Consider the following 20,482-nt stretch of genomic DNA (forward strand, 5'->3'; position numbering starts at 1 on the left):
GTTTCCTCTTCGCGCCATATGAGGTAGCTAGTGCAATTCGAAGGAATTGATCTGATACATAAAGGAGATTGGTAAATATTATGTTACCAACCCAGCGTTACGGTCTCACAAAACCAATTTCCTCATCCAATCAATAGCCTCTAAATATTGCAGCAACTCAGCGGAGTACCTAGGTTTTTTTATTACATGATGCATCCAATATCTTCGGAGATGTTCGGTCGAAGTATTTCCTGTAATCAAAATTTGACATAGCAGAATTATTGTTTCTCGTCTGTGGGGTTAGATTTATGTAGCTTTGCAATGCTGAATCCAAGAGCTATGAAGCTTGTCAATACTGATGATCAATCTCCATTTTTCTCCTTGTTTCTTTGCTTGGGCAGCTCCTTTAATTAATATTTTTCTGAATTATTAGTCCACTTTAGAAGAAGGTTAACATGTTCAGATTATGCCGGCTATATCAATTTGTATAAAAGAAAGCTTACATCCAGAAACACCATTTTTAAACTCATGTTGCATGCAGACCATATTTTTCCAGACCTAGTGTGCCTAAAATTCAAATTTAGATCAGGTTCTGTTGAACACTTGAACTCAACCCACTCAATCGGCAACCTGGGAATCCAACCAAAACCCATTTTTTATCTAGGATTCATTGGACTCCAACAAATCAGCTGACCCCATTAATGACCCATGTCCTCTACCATAATGCCATCCACCACTGTAGGTCATACCACGAAGAAATGAGAATATGATAAAAGCAGTTGGCACGCAGTCACGATCCACCGATGCCGATCCCGTGATGCCGATCCCGCTCCTTTTCGACACGCAGACAAAAAAAAATCTATTAATCTTTCAAGGAGTCCCTGGCCTTTTCCGAAGCACTCAACAGAACCCTTTGAGCAAAGCACCGATTAAAAGAAGCTTTTTTTTTCACCGTATCTCATCCAATCAGCTGAACGAGAAGAAACACACAGCGAAGAACGCTTAACTTCAAATTTCGAACGTTATGATGCAGTTGGGGGCGGTTCAGCTGATCTCCACGTAGAAACCATTACATCCGGACACGTCTCTTTCCTTTCTGTGGGGCCGACCATAACACACTAACAGAACTAACCACACTAGTGGGCCCCGCCACCTTTCCTACCTCCTCTCCCTTGGTAAGCCACTAAGCCCCACATCGCATCTTGGGCCCAATACATTGGCCGAGAAGTCTGGCTGGTGTTTAGGACCCAGCAGCTAGGATAGCCCCTCTTTCCCCCATCACGAATCTTGTAGCTGTCATTTCAATCACAACCGACCATCAACACATGATGCCACGGCTACTTCCGTGTCGTTATTACAAGTGTGCCGTGTCCAATCCTAGACAGCGGATCCTCCCTCTCATAAAAAAGTTAAGCTCACGTTAGACCTCGTTGCCTGCGCCCCGCCCTCTCCTTTCCCCCCACCGTCCCCAGTCGACGACCTCCGCCTCCTCTTCCTCCTCCAATCACGCCTTGTCCTTCTCTCTAGTCCGCTTTCTCTCCTCCCTTTTCTTGCTTTACTTCTCTCTCGCTTCACATCGCCCCACCAAAGCCGAAATGCCTCTCTTCTTTCTCCTCTCCCTCCCCCTCCTCCTCCTCTCCACCCCTCCCTCCCCCGATCCCTTCATCTCCGGTAAGCTCACCCTATTCTCATCGTCGCCGAAAACCCCGCATTCCTGTCCTGATGTCTGTTTCTTCTTTCTGTCGGGCTGCAGGTGTCTCCTACAACATCGACTGCGGTGGCGCCGCCAACTTCACCTCCGAGTTCGGCCGCCACTGGCTCGCCGACCGCTTCTTCTCCGCAGGCTCCCCGGCGGTGGTCGCCGAGCCCCACCGCTTCCCCCAGCCCCAGGAGTCCACCCTCCGCTTCTTTCCTCCCAACTCCGCCGGCAAGAAGAATTGCTACTCCGTCCCGGTCCCTCCCGGCCGCTACTACCTCCGCACTTTCACCGTCTACGACAACTACGACAGCAAGCTCCGCTCCCCCAGCTTCGACGTCTCCGTCGAGGGCACCCTCGTCTTCAGCTGGCGCTCCCCTTGGCCCGAGGTCGCCTCCCGCTCCGGCGCCTATGCCGACCTCATCGCCTCCGTCGCCGACGCCACCCTCGACGTCTGCTTCTACTCCATCGCCACCGACCCCCCCGTCGTCGCCTCCCTCGAGATTGCCGCCGTCGACCGCTACGCCTACGACGGCGCCGGCACCGGCACCGATCTCATCCTCGTCAACTACGGCCGCCTCTCCGCCGGCTCCGCCCTCTTCGGCCCGGGCTTCACCAACGACTCCGACGCCTTCTCCCGTATCTGGCAGTCCGACGCCGACTACCGGAACCGCAATGTCAAGATCAAGGCCCTGTCCGCTGGCGGGCACCGGATTCTCGGCACCAACCATCCGCCCAATTACTTCCCTGCTAAACTCTACGAGACCGCCGTCACCACCGTGTCCCCCGGTGCTGCTCTCGAGTACCTCCTGCCGGTCGACACGAGGCTCGACTACATGGTCTGGTTCCACTTCGCGGAGATTGATTCGGGGGTCGCGGCGGCTGGGCAGCGGGTGTTCGACATCTACATCGATGGGGAGAACGTGAGTCGGATCGATATATTCAAGCAGGTCGGGAGGTTCACTGCGTTCAAGTGGCAGTACATTGTGGAGAATTTGACAAGCTCGCCGCTCAGCGTGAAGCTTGAGCCGGTCGTGGGGAAGCCAATAATCTGTGGGCTGGAGAACTATGCGATGGTTCCATTGGATCTGGCTACTGTCCCAAGTCAAGGTAAATGGATCAGGTGACTGCTTTAGTTTGAAGGGAACTGATGACTTGAATTGGTGGTTTTGAATTTTTTTCCCCTTTTGTTTTGATATCGATAGTAACTGCAATGAGGGCGTTGAAGGAATCGCTTCGGATACCAGACAGAATGGGCTGGAATGGGGATCCTTGCGCTCCTTCCACCTGGGATGCTTGGGAGGGGGTCACTTGTCATCACAGCGAGGATGGATCGGCGCTCGTTGTTACCCAATTGTAAGTAACGCAATCTCTTTTTAATAGTTTCAGTTCATGCTCCTTGTTTTTCCTGTCGTTTGGCAGTATTTGTTTGCTTCAAATCTCCAGGAATGTTAATTCTTTGGTATCGCTGGTATCACAACCATCCATCAAATGATTCTTTCTCTTGGATACATATGCGAAGCACTAGTATCTGTAACTGAAACAAAGAGGTCTAGCTGCCAATGGCTAAGCACTACCCGACCTTGTCCTGAAATAATTTTTTTAAGGTCTGGCGTGCATATCTTCACGAGCAAACTGCATTGACCTTGGCTAGATTTAATCTTGCTGAAATTTTCTGACCCCAAGTCTTAAGCATGGTAGCTGCTATCAATATTATCAGCTGAAAATTATTCTCCATGTTTATAATCAGAGCAACATCTTAATTAGCTTCTGCACCTATCTGGATGGTATTGACAAGGTGCAAAATTCTGATGGGGCATTCAAACATTAGTAGTGGGGCTCTTTTAAGAAGAGTGTCCAAAAGGCATTAAATTCAAACAATAAAATAGTCTCTTCTCATAGCTCATTTGTACTTTTCTTGACTACTCCGTTGGTCAAATTTATAGCAATCGACTTGAGAAGTTAATCCAAAATATTGATTTCATTATAAGCTCTTGCAAAAGAGAGCCTATATGTCTTTTAATGCTTCAGTATTCACGTAAAGGAGCTTTGCCAATGACATGTCTTCCCACATCTCTCTAGATGATAGATTAAATTATTATTTCTTTTGGACTTTGCCCAAATGAGAATGGAGTGGGATAAGTCTTTGTTGAAACAATAAAATCTGCTCCAGAAGTCCATGGGCTGCTCTCTAAGATTCTTTGAATATCTTCAGTTATGGCAAAAAAAAAAAAACCCCATTAGGCCTGAAAAAAATAAGAGCCCCTCCCTCTATTGTATGCCCCAAATAGTGTTAGTAAATTTTGCCAAGAATTCATGCCTGGTCTTACCGCTCCAATGTCCTCTAAAGTCCAATTGTATCGTGATTGCACCAAACCTTGTTTTTGTTGACTATGAATTCTTGCAGCTGTGTGCATATGTTGGCATTTCCGGATCCTTCCTATCATCTTGAAAAACTGCCATAAGATGGGACTTCCTTTCCTGCCACGTTTGACATCTTTAGGTAGTTTGTTGCTAATTGGCACTGCATGCGTGCAGATTCCCACATCATTGCCCATGGTATTCAGGCCAGTTTGGCTTGTGTAAAAGCAACTTCATCCACTGAGTCTACTTTTTCTGCCAGTATATTTCGCAGGTGTTTTCTCTTTATTTCCAACATATGCTGGGAACAACTTGTAGTTTTACATTAAAGGCAACATTCTAAAAGTTCACCTGTCTGTTGTTGTACGGTGAAAGGCTTCCTTTGTAGGTCTATTGCTATTTGCTATGACTTTTATTAGGTTTTGTTCATCATATAAGCTACTAATACGTTTTTTCCTAAAGTAAGTTCTACCTCTCAATACTATGTCAACTTGCAAGTGTCGCACCCTTTTAGCTCTAGTCATCAAATATTGGTATTTCTCCATTTATTAGTTTGTTTTTGATTTGCTTATTAAATTTGTCTTGTTGTTTCAATTTCTCACGACAACATATTCTCGAATTTGAAGCAAGAGATGTTGGAGAAAGCATACTTGGCTACTTATGGTATTTAATTAATGACCAGAACATGCATTGTGTGTTTCTCAGCTTGTATAGTTTTTCAAGCGGATTGTCTAGCATGACTTTTATTCATGGGTTCTATGGAGGTATCTTTTGGTAACATGCTTTAATTTTGTGTTTCTGGCCTTTACAGGGATTTAGGGAGTCAAGGCTTGAAAGGTTATATTAGTGATCAAATAAGTCTTCTGACAAACTTGGTAAGCTTGTAAGTATCAATTTAATTTTTCTTCAACCTATCTGTGTTTGCTATTTTAACTTTCAAGGTTGATATTTCCTATTATATAATGTTGAAATTCATTCTTGGCCATAAGGTCGCATGATGTGATAGAACTTGGCATGCCTCTAATGTTGAAAGAAAAAGGGATGGCTCACTGATGCTAAGCTGTTTCTATATTGTATGGAATTGAAAACTAACATGAATTAAAAATAGAGACGCACATACAGATGCCCATTGAGTCTTTAATTTTACCGTCTTTGTGAATCTTACTTAACTGAAAAGTTTAGTGGAAGCAGAACTAGTGAAATGCAGGCAAGTAGAGACTCATGTTCAAGTAGAATCAGGTAGGAAAGATCTATATAGCTGAGGCCACCCAATCCATGGCTTATCCTGTATGATGATTTACTTAGATGTCTATAATAGTAGAACTTACTATTTGAGGATGAACAAACTTTGTTCAGTTTTTTTTTGCGTTTCCAGTTCTATCATACATGAATTTCAGCTTTTATAGAAGAACTTAAATACTATTCTCTGGTAGTCAGTGTGAGCAGTTACAGTTATAAATAATTCTACTAGGCCTTTTCTAGTTGTATCTATCTGTTCAGTTCTTTACACTTTGTTCCTTGTATAAATCATTTGATATGCTTTTACCAATTTGTTTCTTTTGCCCCAACCTAGTATCAATTATTGATTTGCTGAACTTATATAAATTCCTAACTGATTCTTTATCAAAATTACCTCTTAAAGTTACTCTAGTATGGTGTTTAGCCGAGCTAAATATTTGAAATATGATTGTAGTTGTGGTACCATAGATTGTTGCTTATAATTTTTTTATATTATCTTATACTTATTGGTTGTTTGGCCAGCCATTATGCAAACAATGTTTATGCATGTATTGTTTCTATTGGACAGGAACTTAAGCTCTAATTCTTTGGGAGGAACTTTGCCGTCAGGTCTCGGTCAAGGATCTCTCAGAAAATTGTGAGTACATATTTGCTTTTTTATATCCTAGTTAAAAAATCGCTCTTTTTTCTTTTCCTCCCATGTATATTGCAATTTCTTCTTGCCAAATGTTTCTTTAGAGTAGCTCCTTTATGTTATTATTAGAATATTGGTTGTTGTTTGTGATGTTTATTCACTCAGCTTTGGCACGGAAAAAACAATTTTCTACAACAACTACCTGCCTCCCCCTGTAGAGATGAACTTAATATATCAGTTTGATATTTTCGTTTTGTAGGTATAAGTGATTGGTGTTGAGTGTAGACTCAGTCTTCTTTTAATTTTTCATTTGGTACACAAAGTACCTTAATAATATTTATAGTCTGGTGATGTACATATGAAACACATCATGGTATTGAGCGCATATTTAATGCTGGTCATCAACATGGTGCAATATGAAACTCAACTAGTATTCTGTTGTCATTGTGACAATCTTGCTGGATAGAGGTTGAAACAAACTGAACTCAAGCATGCCGGGCTTAGCTTGAGCTCATAGCAAGCCAGGGGTACACAGCTTGAGCTTGACTCATTCATAAATCTACCTAGCTCGAGCTTGGTTCTCTAGCTTATTACATTTGCTTGAAGGGATGGCTAATGAGCTCGGCTTGCTGGCTTGTTAGATCAGACAGAGGTGAGTCCTGGAAATACCATAATCATCAACATAGATGACAACCCAGCCTCACCTTAAATGTTGTTGTTAACCTCCATTTGGTCACCATTGTTGTCTTTCACAAGGAGAAGAATGAAGGGTGGGAAAGTTGAGACCACCTTTGAGGCTTGAGTGATTGGGGCTGCGGACGAGCTATTAAGATTTGGAGAGGATGGTGAGATTAGAATTGGGAGGAGGGTGGTGGGGTTAGGCTTCTAGGGATCAGGAAACAAAAGGGTAAGAAGAGAAGGAAGAGGAGAGGTGTCATAACCGATCAAGAAAGATAGTGGTTTAGGGAATGAAGATTCAGGTCATCAATGGGTCAAAAAAGTAGTTTTTCCCCTCAATTTGGGCCATTAGATCTTGTTCTAACAGCTAGAATGGTTATCTATAGGTATGGAGCCATCAGGTTAAGATCTAAGATAATGTAAATTTTTATTATAAACATTTAATATTAATAATTCTAAAATCTGTTTATTGTGGTAATAAAAAGTAATATATTACATTATTTATATATTTATTTTATATGTTTCAAGCTATCTTGAGCTGCATATAGGTGAGCTGGGCATAGCTCATATTCGGCTTTTCTACTAGCTGAGCTAGCCAAAATCCAGCTAAATTTTGATTTAAATGTGAGCTGCTTACGAACATCTCATTTGTTTAGAAGCCCTCCTGCTGGATAGGCAGGTCAAAGATGCTTTATATTCCCATTCAAATGTATTAATAATGCCATATGTATTTATCTATACGTTTATGCATTTACCCACTCTTATCAGATATTATACTCTTTGTTGCTGCTGCATGATATTTTACTGATTTTGGCTTATATAATCTTTGATATGTTCTGATCTGTCAACCAGTTTTTTACCCTTTCGACAGTATATAACAATTACCAATTCTAACATCACTGATTTAACCTTCACTGTAATTACCGATTCAACATCGACATAGAGGATGATGACATCATGCAAGAACAAAAATTAATGATTTCCTTTCTATGAAACTTACAGAGAGTTATTGCCCTGATTAGAAATCTTATCTTATACACATGGCTGATGTAACATTATACAATATCAAAGAAAAACTGCGAAGCCTGAACTAACCTTGAACATCTAAGAATGAAAAATTGCTTTGTCAAGGAAAAGCTGAAGATTTTAAAATCAGGAAGCTCAAATTTCCTTATGTTAAAGAAATTAGGCAAAAACTTTAACAAACCTTTTATGGAAAATTGTGGGGGATCATGTATGGGACTGTTTAACAGAGCATAACTTGTTCATGTGTCCCATTCTTTGTAGAATCAGTATTATCACCCAGATATCCTCTAAATTGACAAAAGATGCAAGTCATAAAAAGTTGGTTACTATAACAACCTAGGACCTCATCCAAAAAAGTTAACTGAAATGTATTATGTGGAGTCCTTGGCCTTGAATAAGTACCCCAAATTTATCTATTGCATAACCGATGTGGAATTAAATATATGCCTGCATGGATCCTCATATACTCCCCCCATTTAAGCCCTATTGTCTTCGCTAAGCTAAGAATATCACAAATTTAGTCACAAACACCACGATCAACCTATAGTCAATCTAAATGGGTCCATATTGCAGTGTCCTCTAGTCCACATAGCCACGGGCTAGGTCCGTTCTGATACCATTTATAACAACCTAGGACCTCGCCCAAAAAAGTTGGCTGGAAAGTGTTATTTAGATTTTTTGGCTTTGTATAAGTATTCAGGATCTGCCCATTGCATAATTGATGTGAGACTAAACACACGTCCGTATGGGTCATCACAGACAAAATTGTTGGTCGTTGGTTATAACGATAAAAAATGGAAAATAAGGGCTCCCATATGGTTTGCTTACCGTTAAACTTACATGGTGCCATAGGGTTGTAAAAAGCATTGCCTTTTGAGTTATGAGTTAGAGAGTGGATCATCATCGATGAGGCCATGCCGTCTTTTGGACATAAGGTTAAATTATAAGTACATTGTCTATGCTGCTATTTCTAGAGCTGGATAACACCTAGCTTCCTCTAATACACTGACTTCAGCTAGAACTAGTATAGCCTTAGCTCATGCCAAATGAAGAGGATTGATTAACAATCTGCTTGTTGAAGAGAAGAAAGACTAAATGTTTTTGAGCGGAGATAAACATGACCAGGTGTAAAGTAATCAAGTCCAGCCTGTGTTGGAAGGGCCCGGTGAGAAATCATCACATTAGCAATGATTTCAGAATAAAGAGAAGCGAAAAGACCATCTGTTGCATGATATAACGTATGAAATTCATATATAGGATGGTAAAAACTAGATTGATGTGTATATATCAACTTGAGTTTAAAGTCTGTACTCAACATCAGCGTATAAGATAACATCAAAACCTATGTGGGTCTAGAAGACTTTATACCAGAGGACCTGGAGTCGAGTATGAGACATACTTAATGTTGTTTATTAGTTTATTTTCTGTTTGAGACTTATTTTGTGTCACTAATTTACCATTCTTCATTAATTTTTGAGCTTAAATGTAAAGTCTTGAGGGATCTTAACACATTATATATTCTGTAAGGGACTTCTTTTGCAAAATATGTAATCAAGCAGCTTAATTTAACCTAGTTTCTTCCCTTTTCACTGGTGCTGGAGGTGCAAGGTGTGCGTCTGAGTTCAGGAGAGTGATTATCCATAACCTCATTAATATCTATCCTTCTATTTTCTTCTCTCTTCTTTCTTTCCATTGTTATCTTCTCTCCTTTTCTTGTGCTTCTTCATTTTTTCCTTAACCCTACACAAGAGAAATCCTAGATTAAGAGACTGCAAAAGCTAACACTTGTGGCCGCCAATACCTACCTCCCTTATTGGATTGGTGAGGCATTCTGCAGCAGCTGTCTGTTTTGGTTGCTGTTCCTAAAAGCAGCAACTTTTTAAGGAGCTATCTCAATGTGGAACAACTTAATTGAATCTTCAAAATTTTGCTGTGATGTTGCTCAAAACACGAACAAATACCAGCCCTTTTCTCACAAGAAAGTCTGGATTTATCTGAAATCTCGGATTGGAAAACTGCTTCATTGTCCTTAGCTTCTTGAGATTATTTTTTTGAACTCTTTGTGATTCTTGAGGCAGAGTCCTATGCACTTTGACTTCGGTGAGTTTTCAACTCATTGGTGTTTACTATGTGCATCAGACTGCAAAAGGAGCATAAAGACTACTCTGAAAGCGATTTGCAATGATTTCTCTTCAATTGAACTTCAATGAACTGCCACTGAGCCTTCTTAGAATCTCTTAGTAACCTCTTAAACAATGCACTTGAAGATTTGCTGCTTAATTGGCTGAAATTTCTTGTGATGATATATCGGCACCTAGACTTTATAGATCTGAATGTGTGCTTTTATGAATTTGCAAGTGTACTAGTTCCAACCTGCATTCTTGCATCTGTTGCTTTCCCATTACTATGTTTCATTATTGTGCTTGTGTTTGCATATTATGTCGTTCCCTAGGTCTGTCCTGCATCAGACAGTATGTAAACAAAGAAAAGTTCATATGCCTGAGACATTTACATTTTGAGTCAGTTGCTTTATTGCTAGTAAATATTTCATTCTTTGGATTCAGTAGATCATTGACAATGTTTTGAGGGATTAGGCTGCATCGGCTAACAAATTGGGAAGATTTTTTACCAGGAAGATAAGCAGCAATATTGGAAATAATTTGTTGGACCAAAAAAAAGCAAGTTGACCCATAGCATCAAGAAATAGACTTTAGAGTGGTACAGAATTATAGGCTCAATGAGTTGTCATTTAAATGTGCAGGCCTTTTTTAAACGGAGCCTATTCATGGCAGCAGTCATCTTGTGTGAACACAATTAAGATTAGTTGAAGTGCAAAAGTACACACAAATGGGATGAGTATCTTATGCTTTGAGGGATTTTGGTCTTTTCTGCTTGTTCTTTGTTGGAAGCGGGGAGATTTTGTTTAACGGAAAAGAATAAACAGTAGCTGACTGAACATATTTAGTTGAGGAGAACATTGGATTTGCAAAATCCTAGAATCTAAAGCTAATATTAAAAAATGAAGCAATTGTTGAGGGAGGTAATTCTGTTTAAAAGATGCTATGACACACCCGCAAGCTTTTTGTGATATTGTTAGCATGCATGAAATCGTCTAATACTGACTGCAGCTGTTATGCTGAGCTCAAGGTTTTAAGTACCGATCCATACTTTTTGGTTGGGGTTGTACCATACTAGATACTGGTATGGTAACAGAGGCTTGGTATGTCACCATATCAACACATGGTATGGGTGTTGTGCTGACTCCATCAGTGTACCATGTATTGGTTTGGGGCGGGGGGGGGGGGGGGGTGCTATATGGCTCTATGAGCACTTTATATGAAGAAATTAGGAAATGATGGTAAAAGAAAAGAAAGATATAACTATGAAATAAATTAATAGTTATAATAATAGAAGAATAGATTAAAAAACTTACGAGGTGAAGAAAAAAGAGAATAACTTGTGATGTTATTAGATGTCTGAGTAATGAGATGCTGAGGACAGAAATAATCATTATATGCCAAAAGGATCAAAGAAAAAAAAGGAAGACTAGAAAAAATGTCTTGACCGTTCATAAGATTTTTTTTTTTTTTTTTTTTGTTTGAATGCATTGACTTGAAAGACTATTTTCCTGCCACTACAAATGTCTAAAAAATGCCTCCAGCAATTATGTGATGTTATTTTGAAAGTTTATAAAGCTGCCAGATGTTCTTGATGTTAAAAATATGAAAGCTTTTGTTTCTGCTGATAATTAATCATCAAGCCATCTCAAGTTAACTGTTTTCATCTTATACTTATTAATCCATTTTGTTTTTCTTTGGTATGTTCAGGGATTTGTCATCCAATTTGTTTTCTGAGAGTATTCCAGATGGCTTAGGCTCATCCAGTTTGCAGCTTGTGTAAGTAGATTCATTTGTTATGTAGCAGCCTTTTGGCTGTTTATTCACTATGGTGGTTATAGGGTTTTTTTGAAGAATAGAAATTTCGTAGTCCTCGTTGATAGCTTGCCAATATATAGTTGTTCATGGAAATGTAACCATTGGAATTCATTATCATATCTTCAAATTCAAATTATCAGTTATTGTGATATTCAACTCCGTAGCTTAGCTATCATGTGGTATTACACAAAGGTTAAGCTAGAGAATTCTCATAGGCAATAATAAACAGGCAGTAATTTTGTTATTAAATGAAAATTTCAGGTAAGTATGATTCGTATGCTGGTTTTGCTTCAGCTTTGATCATCATCATTCTTAATATTTGCTCTACTCTGGGTGCTAAATCATCGAATGCTAGCTTTATCTGTTCATGTTCTTCATGAAATTGTTTGCTTATCCGATTTGGTTTCTTGAGTGCCGGTTCTTTTTTGTTCTTTTAGAGAAAAAAAATGTTACCCTTTATACAATATGATTCAAAGATAAAATAGGCTACCCCTTTATAAAATATGTTTGAATGCTAGCGAACAACTATAAATAACACCTCTTTGTATATGTATGAAGAAAAACCATGAAATACATATCTTAATATGCCTCCAAAATAATTTGTCCATGAGAATGAAGCTTCTTGTATTTGATGTGATATTGAGAAAGCAAGATAGGCTAGTGGAATTCTTGCAGTGGGAAGACGAGATCACTTGCTAGCAATAAGCTCATTAAAAATGTAATGGTTATTGTACACTATTGTTAGCACGGTCAAGTATCTCCAACGCCTCATCAATTTGTCATCATAAATTAAAATTTTGAAGTACAATGACTAAGCAGGTACAGTTGACAACTTTAAACACGATTGCTCCTACAACTTCTCATTAGTTCTTTTCTGGGGACCACTGCATTCTGATTCTTACAATCACCATATCCGGCTGATGAAACTCCTGGTACTTGCTGTGAGACATTAGCAAAAGACTTGCAAAGTTCATTGCTAATATATAATTTTCTTTGAATTTCTGTATGCAAGTTGAGACTGTGATGATCAAGGGATTCAGGAATTTCACAATGCCTAGATTAAGGAGATAAAAGAATATGGTCAACGGGTTTAGCAACTTAGACTGTATGACCTGGTGCTCAAATAATAAGACCAGCCAAGTTGAGATTCAAATGATATGCAAATTGAAGAGACATTAATTTAGGAAATCTAGTTTTGAATTCAGAATATAGTTCTTTGTGGTCAGACATTAATGTGTGTGATTTTTAATATTCATTTACACTATGATCTTGAGACTTCTATGAGGTAGTGCATAAATTATTAGAATATGAACTTCTTAAAAATACCATAGCTGAATATAATCTCTTTTTATTTGCAGAAATTATAGTTATATTTGTTTTGTGTTGCAGTCTACTAAACAACAACCAATTGGAAGGACAGGTTCCTGAAAAACTCTACTCAATCGGTGTACATGGTGGAGTAATAGAGTAAGCTACCTTCAAATGCATTATTACATATTTCGAGTTGTTCTTGCAAAAGTATTTCTTGCTTATAACTTGATGGATATTTGTTATTTACTTTCTCTAGTAAGAAGTTGTAGAAACTTGGTTATATTCCTAGTACTATAAGATAGTATCTAATTTAGTTTAAATATTTAAAGAACTGCTCTCTTTTTTTGTAAATTTAGGTCCAGTCGCTCGAGTATATTATTGTAAACTGACAAAACTATTACTGATTTTAAAACAAAAAAATGTTTCCATGGTGACATTGATCTAACAACAATGTCACTAATATTGTAAATCAATCATAGTTGCCCCAAAGTTTGGGGGCTTTTTCCTCACTTTCACTAACAGCAGCTGTTAAAATGGGGGAAAAAGTGAGAGAGCTTCATTTTATTAGAGCGTTGCTAATTAAATCCTAAGCCTTCCAAACCTTCTCATGCATTTTAACTTTATTTGCTGGGGTCTTAACAATTGTTTATTTGGTATTGGAGACCATGTTTAAAGTTTGAGAAGCTAGAGTAAAACCCACTTATGGAAATGGCAACCTAATGGGCCAAGATTTTTTGTGGAATTTCTGTAGTGGGATTAGAGCTTGGTTACCAGAATTGAGGGTTGTGCAGTAGTACAGAAGTGCTTTTAAAATAAAATGTGTGCATGAGAGAGAGAGAGAGAGAGAGAGAGAGAGAGAGAGAGAGACCAGGAAGTTGGTGCAAGATGATGATTTTCAGTAGAGTTTCCTCAGTAAATCCAGTGTCCTGGCTAGATGATTCTGAGTTCTAAGCGATAAGTGTACAGTTGATAGTCATTGCATCAAAACACATAGAGAGCCATCACTGACTGACTGGATTGCCCAGGACATGTATCAGGATGGGGCTGTATTCCTAAAATACGCATAGAATCTTGACAAAGTGCAAGTTCTGCCTTCTGCAGTGTTCTTCAAACAAATCCCATCTGTCCATGAAGGAGCTATGCCTGGATTATGGATCCTTCCAATCAAATACACACACACACCCAGATATATGCGTTTATATGTGTATATGTATTCATATACTTAATTCGGATTTTTCTGCTCATGTAACATCAATACACAAGCGAGTGAAGACTTTGCCAGCGTGCATATAATTTGCTTTTCTTTGTGCATTTTTTCCTTTCATAATTTCGTATATTTCCAGTCTCTCAGGTAACAAAGGCCTGTGTGGTGTACCTACTCTACCTGCTTGTCCTTTCTTCTGGGAAAAAGGTGGTTTGTCGATGGCTGGCAAAATTGCAGTTGGTGTTTCATGTGGTATTGTTGTCGTTGTGCTACTCCTAATGAGTTACATATGCTGCATTAGAAGGGGAAGCAATGACTATGATTTTGAGCTTCCTCAAGATTTAATCTGTGAGTATAATATCTTGAATGATGTTCTTCCATTTTTCTTGCTTTATCCTTGCTTTGCTTTGAGATATAAGTTATCACGTCTATCATATAACTTACTCTGTTGCATTAATAATTCATGACTTGACAAGATCTTTGCTCCAAGTTGATCTAGGATTTAGCAGTAGAGAAGATAATAATTTAGATAGGTTTGTTTCCTTAATGCATTCTTCAAAATAGGCAGCCTTTCTTGGACAGATTATTTTAATTGAATTAATCTGGTTAGCATATGTGCCTATTCACATTAGATTTCTTGCAATATAAGTAGGCCAAATTATAAATATCTGAATTTTGTGATGTCTTCTACCTTTCCTAATATTTGCTCGTGTCTGGCTCTTTCTCAGCAATTGCATCAAAAAGAAATCGGTACCAGAGGCAGAAGTCACTGATGCTTCTTGAGATGGAGACTCAAAATTCTAATGGATTCCCAAATACTCTGAATCCTATCAGCAACCTTTCAAAATGAAGATGCTCAACCAACTTTTTGTGCTTCTTCTTTCAATTATAAGAGTTTTAATCAGATGGCTTTCATCTTTCCCAAATGGAGCATCCAGTGGCGTTAGCATGGAATTGATTGGTTCAGTGACCAACGTCCTTTAACAGGATGCTCGCAGTTGATGTACGAGACGACCACATTCTGGGCATTCCAGTATGGCAAAAATATTTCTGTTAGAAAAAATGGCATAGGTTGTAGGATGAAGCATGTGTATTCATAACATGTATCTTTCAGTGAAAGAAGCCAAATTTTGTTCCAATCAGGTATGTATGTTATTGTTATGTACATTAATCCAATTCTCTCGATATGGCCAAGATGAAGACGTTGCTGGATGAAGTCCTCTAGTTAGCAAATGCAACCTTTGGATATAACATGTAATGAGCATGAGGACTTTCTGATATGCTGTAGAATGAACAATTTTCATAATAAAGACTGTTTGAATTATCATTATTTGTTGTAATCACATTCTGCCTTGGGAAGCTTACTGGTTGGTTGTCCTTAAACCTGGAAGTTTCCCAATATTTTTTACTGTCTATATTCTCACATTATGTATATATATATATATATATATATATATATATATATATTTCTTCTTCTTCTTTCAATTGCTAGATTGGTAGTCATTTCTTGTTGAGATCTACAAAAGGGTTGCAAAAATAACTTGTTTGTCAAAAACTATTAGTGTCCCCTGCAAGTGTTTTCGGCTCGATCAGCTCAGGAGCTGTGTATACGCATATGGGCTGCAATAGAAATAGTATTGCACGTAAGTAGGAAAATGAAATACAACCAGTAGAATTACCTAAAGGAGTGTAGAAATAGATGGGTGGGGGTTGGTGAAAAATGTATTTGGTTTCAAATAGGATTTGCATTGCATTGCCACTTGCCAGGCATATTAGTCAGAAGTCATGAAACAAATTACTTCGTCACTATTTTATATGGCCCGCTACGAAGGTGTTAAATATATTTAGTAACCTAGGGAGGGGCTAAACTTAAAATTTTCAGAGCGGAGGACTCACGTCGATATTTCAGGGAAACGTCAAGGCTATTATAGTCATGACAAAGTTCATATTCCATCAAAACCCTAGCCCCCTTTTTACCTCATCTCCCTTTATATAAGGGATCCTTTCCGCCGTTCTCCAAGAAAGAAACCCTAGGTCAGCCGAGCCGCCGGAGAGAAGAAGGGACGATGAAGTACAACCCGAGAGTTACGAGCTCCCGGCGCAAGTGCCGGAAGGCGCACTTCACGGCACCGTCGAGCGTCCGGCGGGTGCTGATGAGCGCGCCGCTCTCGTCGGACCTCCGCAACAAGTACAACGTCCGCTCCGTCCCTGTCCGCAAGGACGACGAGGTCCAGGTCGTGCGCGGCACCTACAAGGGCCGCGAGGGCAAGGTCGTGCAGGTGTACCGCAAGAAGTGGGTGATCCACGTCGAGCGCATAACCAGGGAGAAGGTGAACGGCGCCACCGTCAACGTTGGCATCAACCCCTCCAAGGTCATCGTCACCAAGCTTAAGCTCGACAAGGACCGCAAGGCCCTCCTCGACAGAAAGGCCCGCGGCCGCGCCGCCGACAAGGCCAAGGGCAAGTTCTCCGCCGACGAGGTCGCCGCCGCCGCCGCCCCCTCCCTCCAAGAGGTCGACTGATCATCCGATCGTCCTATTCGTCAGAGTAATAGATCTATCAGATCTCGTTCTTTATCTGCTTGCCTGGTTATCAGCTGTTAGGGTTTTTTCTTTTCTTATTAGTGTTGAGAGATTTTGGCTCTGAGATGGGAAAAGTTAATGTTGCGAAGTCTATGTTATTTCTGCTATATCATATGTTGATTTAAGACGATATTTTTCTTATTCGTCAGGTCCTATTCGGATTTGGATTTTATGGTTTTGATCTGCATCCTTCTATGCCTCAATCACATACATGGGTTATTATATTTGTTGTGTTTGCTTTTATATGCTGTCTGTTGGGAGATTTGAGTTTTATCCCGCTTTGATCTAGAAACCTCATATTTTGATGCATTATAGATGAGATTGTGGTTTAGGGATTCCACGAATATGAAGTTTGATAGAAAGATAATTGGTGATGTCGGACAACGAATATGCTTGTATCGTACTAGTCCTAAAATTGGCCTGATGAGATTACTTTGCTGGAGTTTTATTTTGTGTTTGAGGTTAATTCTGTCATGCAATTTTTCTTTTTGGATCTTCTTTGTGGAGGAGGAAATTGAAATATGTATGAAAATGACAGGATGCAAGTTTTAATGCTACTTATTTTGATAAATTTTACTTTGAGAACTAGTTTGTGCATAATTAAAATACCAGCGATTCCTCTTTGAGTTGCTGTCTCTAGGTTCTATAACTATTTTTAACCAGGAATATATGTTATTAGCAATCAATGTTCATTCACATGGACCAATCTATCAGGACTGTTATGAAACTAGTGGTATTATCATATGAAGCCAGGTATATAAGAAGGGAACAAGAAGTCAGGCTGCAGTTAATGTCCTCAGCATGTACTGTTGATCTGGTGCTAGAGTTGGAATCTGGATGGTGATCGGCGATTCTTTTTTTAATAGGTTTATCTTTGTCATAGGATAGTACGTTACTTGTTCGTACCAGTGATCAATTGTTTTTTTAGATATTACATCTGGTGATATCTAGTTGATCATTCTGTTATATGCTTAACCGACCAAATAAAATGATTAACTGTTTCCAGGGATATGGATCTCCACATTGTGATATAGGGGCCTACGATGTCCAACTTTAAATACTTTTATCTATTGGTTAGTGTGATTTTTATAGGCCATGTTTTAGCATGTTGATTGTTGCATATTTTAAGTTATAATCCTCTATTGGGCCTAATGTCAGTTTTGTCCATTTCTGTTTGGGAGAGCAGTGGGTGATGTAATTCATTCTTTTAATTCCCATTTGCCAACCATGGTATTCATCCTCTTGATAACTAAGGTGGCAAAAGAGGTGAGTGGATAACAAGTATAATTTGGATATGAGTGGGAGCGCCTTTCTTCATTAACGTGTTGAGTATGTTGGCATGTAGAAAAATGGGATTTTGTTGTCATGTATTAGTTCAATTTTTGCTTGTATATCCACTGCTACTTTTGCTGCCTCCATCTTGTTGATCTACATATACTGAGGGCTCGTTTGGTTCGCTAGAAAAGAAGGGGGGAAAGTGTGGTCAACGGGAAAGTAATGAGATGCCTCTTGTTTGGTTGGAGTTTTCAAAGGAGAAAGATGGAAAAGTTGTATTTCCATGGGATTATGATTCTCATATTTTATGAAAAAGCCTTTCCCATGAGAAACATGAAAAAGTTACTTTTCCATGAGGCGGGAATCATTCCATCGTTATTTTTTTTAAAAAAGATCCTTCAGCATTAAAGAGACATTAAAGACCTAATTTTTATTAAGAGTATAATAGGAATTACACATAACTTTTCTAGAAAAGTGGATGGTCAACCAAACATAAGCACTCTGAAAATCTGTCACTTTTCCATGTTTAACCAAACATGCCAAAAGTTCATTTCCAGGCATTTTCTTCCTAGGAATTTTCTTCTTAGAAATCATATTTCTAAGAGGAAAAATGCTTCCTGCGAACCAAACGAGCTCTAAAAAGCTTATGTGTGATGGATGGGCCCTTTCTGAGCTGGGTTTATATGCCTTACTACATGTTCATGAGCTAGGTAAATTTTTTGATTTCTTGATATTGTATAATAATGTAAAACGAAATTTTGCTTAACTATTTTGTGCTCTATAATCAGTGTTTTAAAACAAGGCAGGTAATTGTTCCTTCCTGGGATTTCATGGTCATGTTTAAAAATTAAAATAGTTGAGAGGTGCTTCGCCTCTTCCATTTTAGACACATCCCAGGTTCGAGAAAGAAATTGCTGGGATCAGTATTGCTGTGAGTGAGATCAATCCGTTCTGTGGCTTGTTGAATCTTCATCCATATTGTTAATCCTCTGTTTGGGGCTATTTTAATTTTAATGCGTATATATCTTTCCTTGAGGGGTTGCTTTCTGCTGTGATTCTGACTTTTGATTACTTCTGACTGGCACATATCACTTACGTTATTCTATTCAAATTGCATTGACTCTAGATGATATATTTGCAATGTTTTAGTTTTAATTTTCATGCGTATATATCTTTCCTTGAGGGGTTGCTTTCTGCTGTGATTCTGACTTTTGATTACTTCTGACTGGCACATATCACTTACGTTATTCTATTCAAATTGCATTGACTCTAGATGACATATTTGCAATGTTTTAGTTTTCATGAACGGTGTAATGATTGGCATATGGGAAGGTGTTTTGAATTATTAGGCTTTTGAAACACCAGAATGTTCAAAAGCCGTTCCCTAGTGTCTCGTGCTTGATACATTCAAGATGAAAGTAAAATGACGATCTTGTAATATAGCATTCTATAGATATTGATTTTTGTGAAACATGGGCTTGAACTTATTTAGTCCATACGATCTTTTATCGAGGTGTTGGTGGATTGTTTTGTGTGTTTAGCTAGTTTAATTTATATAATTCCGGGATCTGGATTTCATGCCATAGTAGAATAGTATGAGCACTTATATTAAACTTTTTCATATAAACCCCTGCAATCACTTCCATTAATCATTAGTTTATTCCCAGTTTAATCTCTCTTCAGGAACCTTTCCCCCTTCCCCTTCCGACCCCCTGCATCGTACTTTTTGAGATATAGGAAATTGCATAACCTTTTGTGACATGGGCAGTTGATTATGTGATCTCCAAGGGTCACACTTGTACTGAAAGTACTTGATGCTCGATCTGTGGATTAAGCTAGTGCGCTTTTCATTCTTTCGAAAAAGAGCACCCACCTTATGATTTCTGGATGATGGCATTTTGTGGATAGGTAATTGCATTTTTTTTGTTAATCTTCAAAAAGAATTTTCTCTATTTTGCATGTTTGTACACTTCAATTAAATAAAGGGGACTTGATATTTCATCTGGGGACGACAGGTGTTGTACAAGTCCCTGGCTTTTCCTGCTGATTAAAGCTGCATTATCTTAGCACGGTAATAGAGCTACAAAGCTTTTCGCATGCTGTCTTACAATGTAATGTTAAACCAAATACCTAGTCAAGGTTTTATACCCACTTTCCATGCTTGTCTTGAGCTGATTAATCAGGCAGATATAGGATGGTCATATTTCTGGAGAACTTCTGAAATAATTATGAATGTCTCTAGTGCCATGAGATGAAACAACCCGGATTGAAAATAATCTTTTAACATGCATAAATCTCAACCAAAAAAGATCTTTAGTCATATTGTTTTAGTATTTTTCAGGCTTACACAGGTTTTTCCTCCTGCACATGCATCCACTTGATCTTTCTCATGCCCGTTCTCCCTTACTCCTAGGATGTTTGAGTTGTATTGTAATGCTTATCTATGGTTGTGTAAGTATTGTATTGTATATGTGATCAACTGTGTGATTCGCTGATGCATTTTATTTATTTATTAATTTATTTATTTGGTACATATGCGTTGTATGTTGTTGAAGTGGGATC

General features: G+C 38.8%; 2 protein-coding genes across 2 annotated transcripts; both read left to right on the forward strand.

Annotated features, from left to right (window-relative positions):
• The first annotated feature begins 1,363 nt into the window (after window positions 1-1,363).
• Window positions 1,364-15,390, forward strand: LOC103701917 (Di-glucose binding protein with Leucine-rich repeat domain-containing protein). The gene is made up of 9 exons (XM_008784135.6): window positions 1,364-1,650; window positions 1,733-2,785; window positions 2,881-3,031; window positions 4,848-4,919; window positions 5,844-5,912; window positions 11,441-11,509; window positions 12,938-13,015; window positions 14,203-14,411; window positions 14,792-15,390. The coding sequence occupies exons 1-9, from the start codon at window positions 1,575-1,577 to the stop codon at window positions 14,911-14,913; spliced, it is 1,899 nt and encodes a 632-aa protein (XP_008782357.5). The 5' UTR covers window positions 1,364-1,574; the 3' UTR covers window positions 14,914-15,390.
• Window positions 15,391-16,057: 667 nt separating this feature from the next.
• LOC103701866 (large ribosomal subunit protein uL24z-like) lies at window positions 16,058-16,817 on the forward strand. Its single transcript, XM_008784078.6, has one exon. It carries the CDS (start codon window positions 16,130-16,132, stop codon window positions 16,583-16,585), a length of 456 nt encoding a protein of 151 aa, XP_008782300.1. The 5' UTR covers window positions 16,058-16,129; the 3' UTR covers window positions 16,586-16,817.
• Window positions 16,818-20,482: the final 3,665 nt, after the last annotated feature.

This window comes from Phoenix dactylifera, chromosome 12, assembly GCF_051530095.1.
Source record: "Phoenix dactylifera cultivar Ajwa chromosome 12, Ajwa_hap1_PhDact_Kaust_v1.1, whole genome shotgun sequence".
Taxonomy (NCBI): Eukaryota; Viridiplantae; Streptophyta; class Magnoliopsida; order Arecales; family Arecaceae; genus Phoenix; species Phoenix dactylifera.

Coding starts and splice junctions, on each gene's coding strand:
- LOC103701917 (XM_008784135.6), top strand. CDS start 1,575: ATGCCTCTCTTCTTTCTCCTCTCCCTCCCCCTCCTCCTCCTCTCCACC. Junction 4,920..5,843: donor CTGACAAACTTGGTAAGCTT/GTAAGTATCAAT, acceptor TCTATTGGACAG/GAACTTAAGCTCTAATTCTT. Junction 14,412..14,791: donor GCTTCCTCAAGATTTAATCT/GTGAGTATAATA, acceptor GCTCTTTCTCAG/CAATTGCATCAAAAAGAAAT.
- LOC103701866 (XM_008784078.6), top strand. CDS start 16,130: ATGAAGTACAACCCGAGAGTTACGAGCTCCCGGCGCAAGTGCCGGAAG.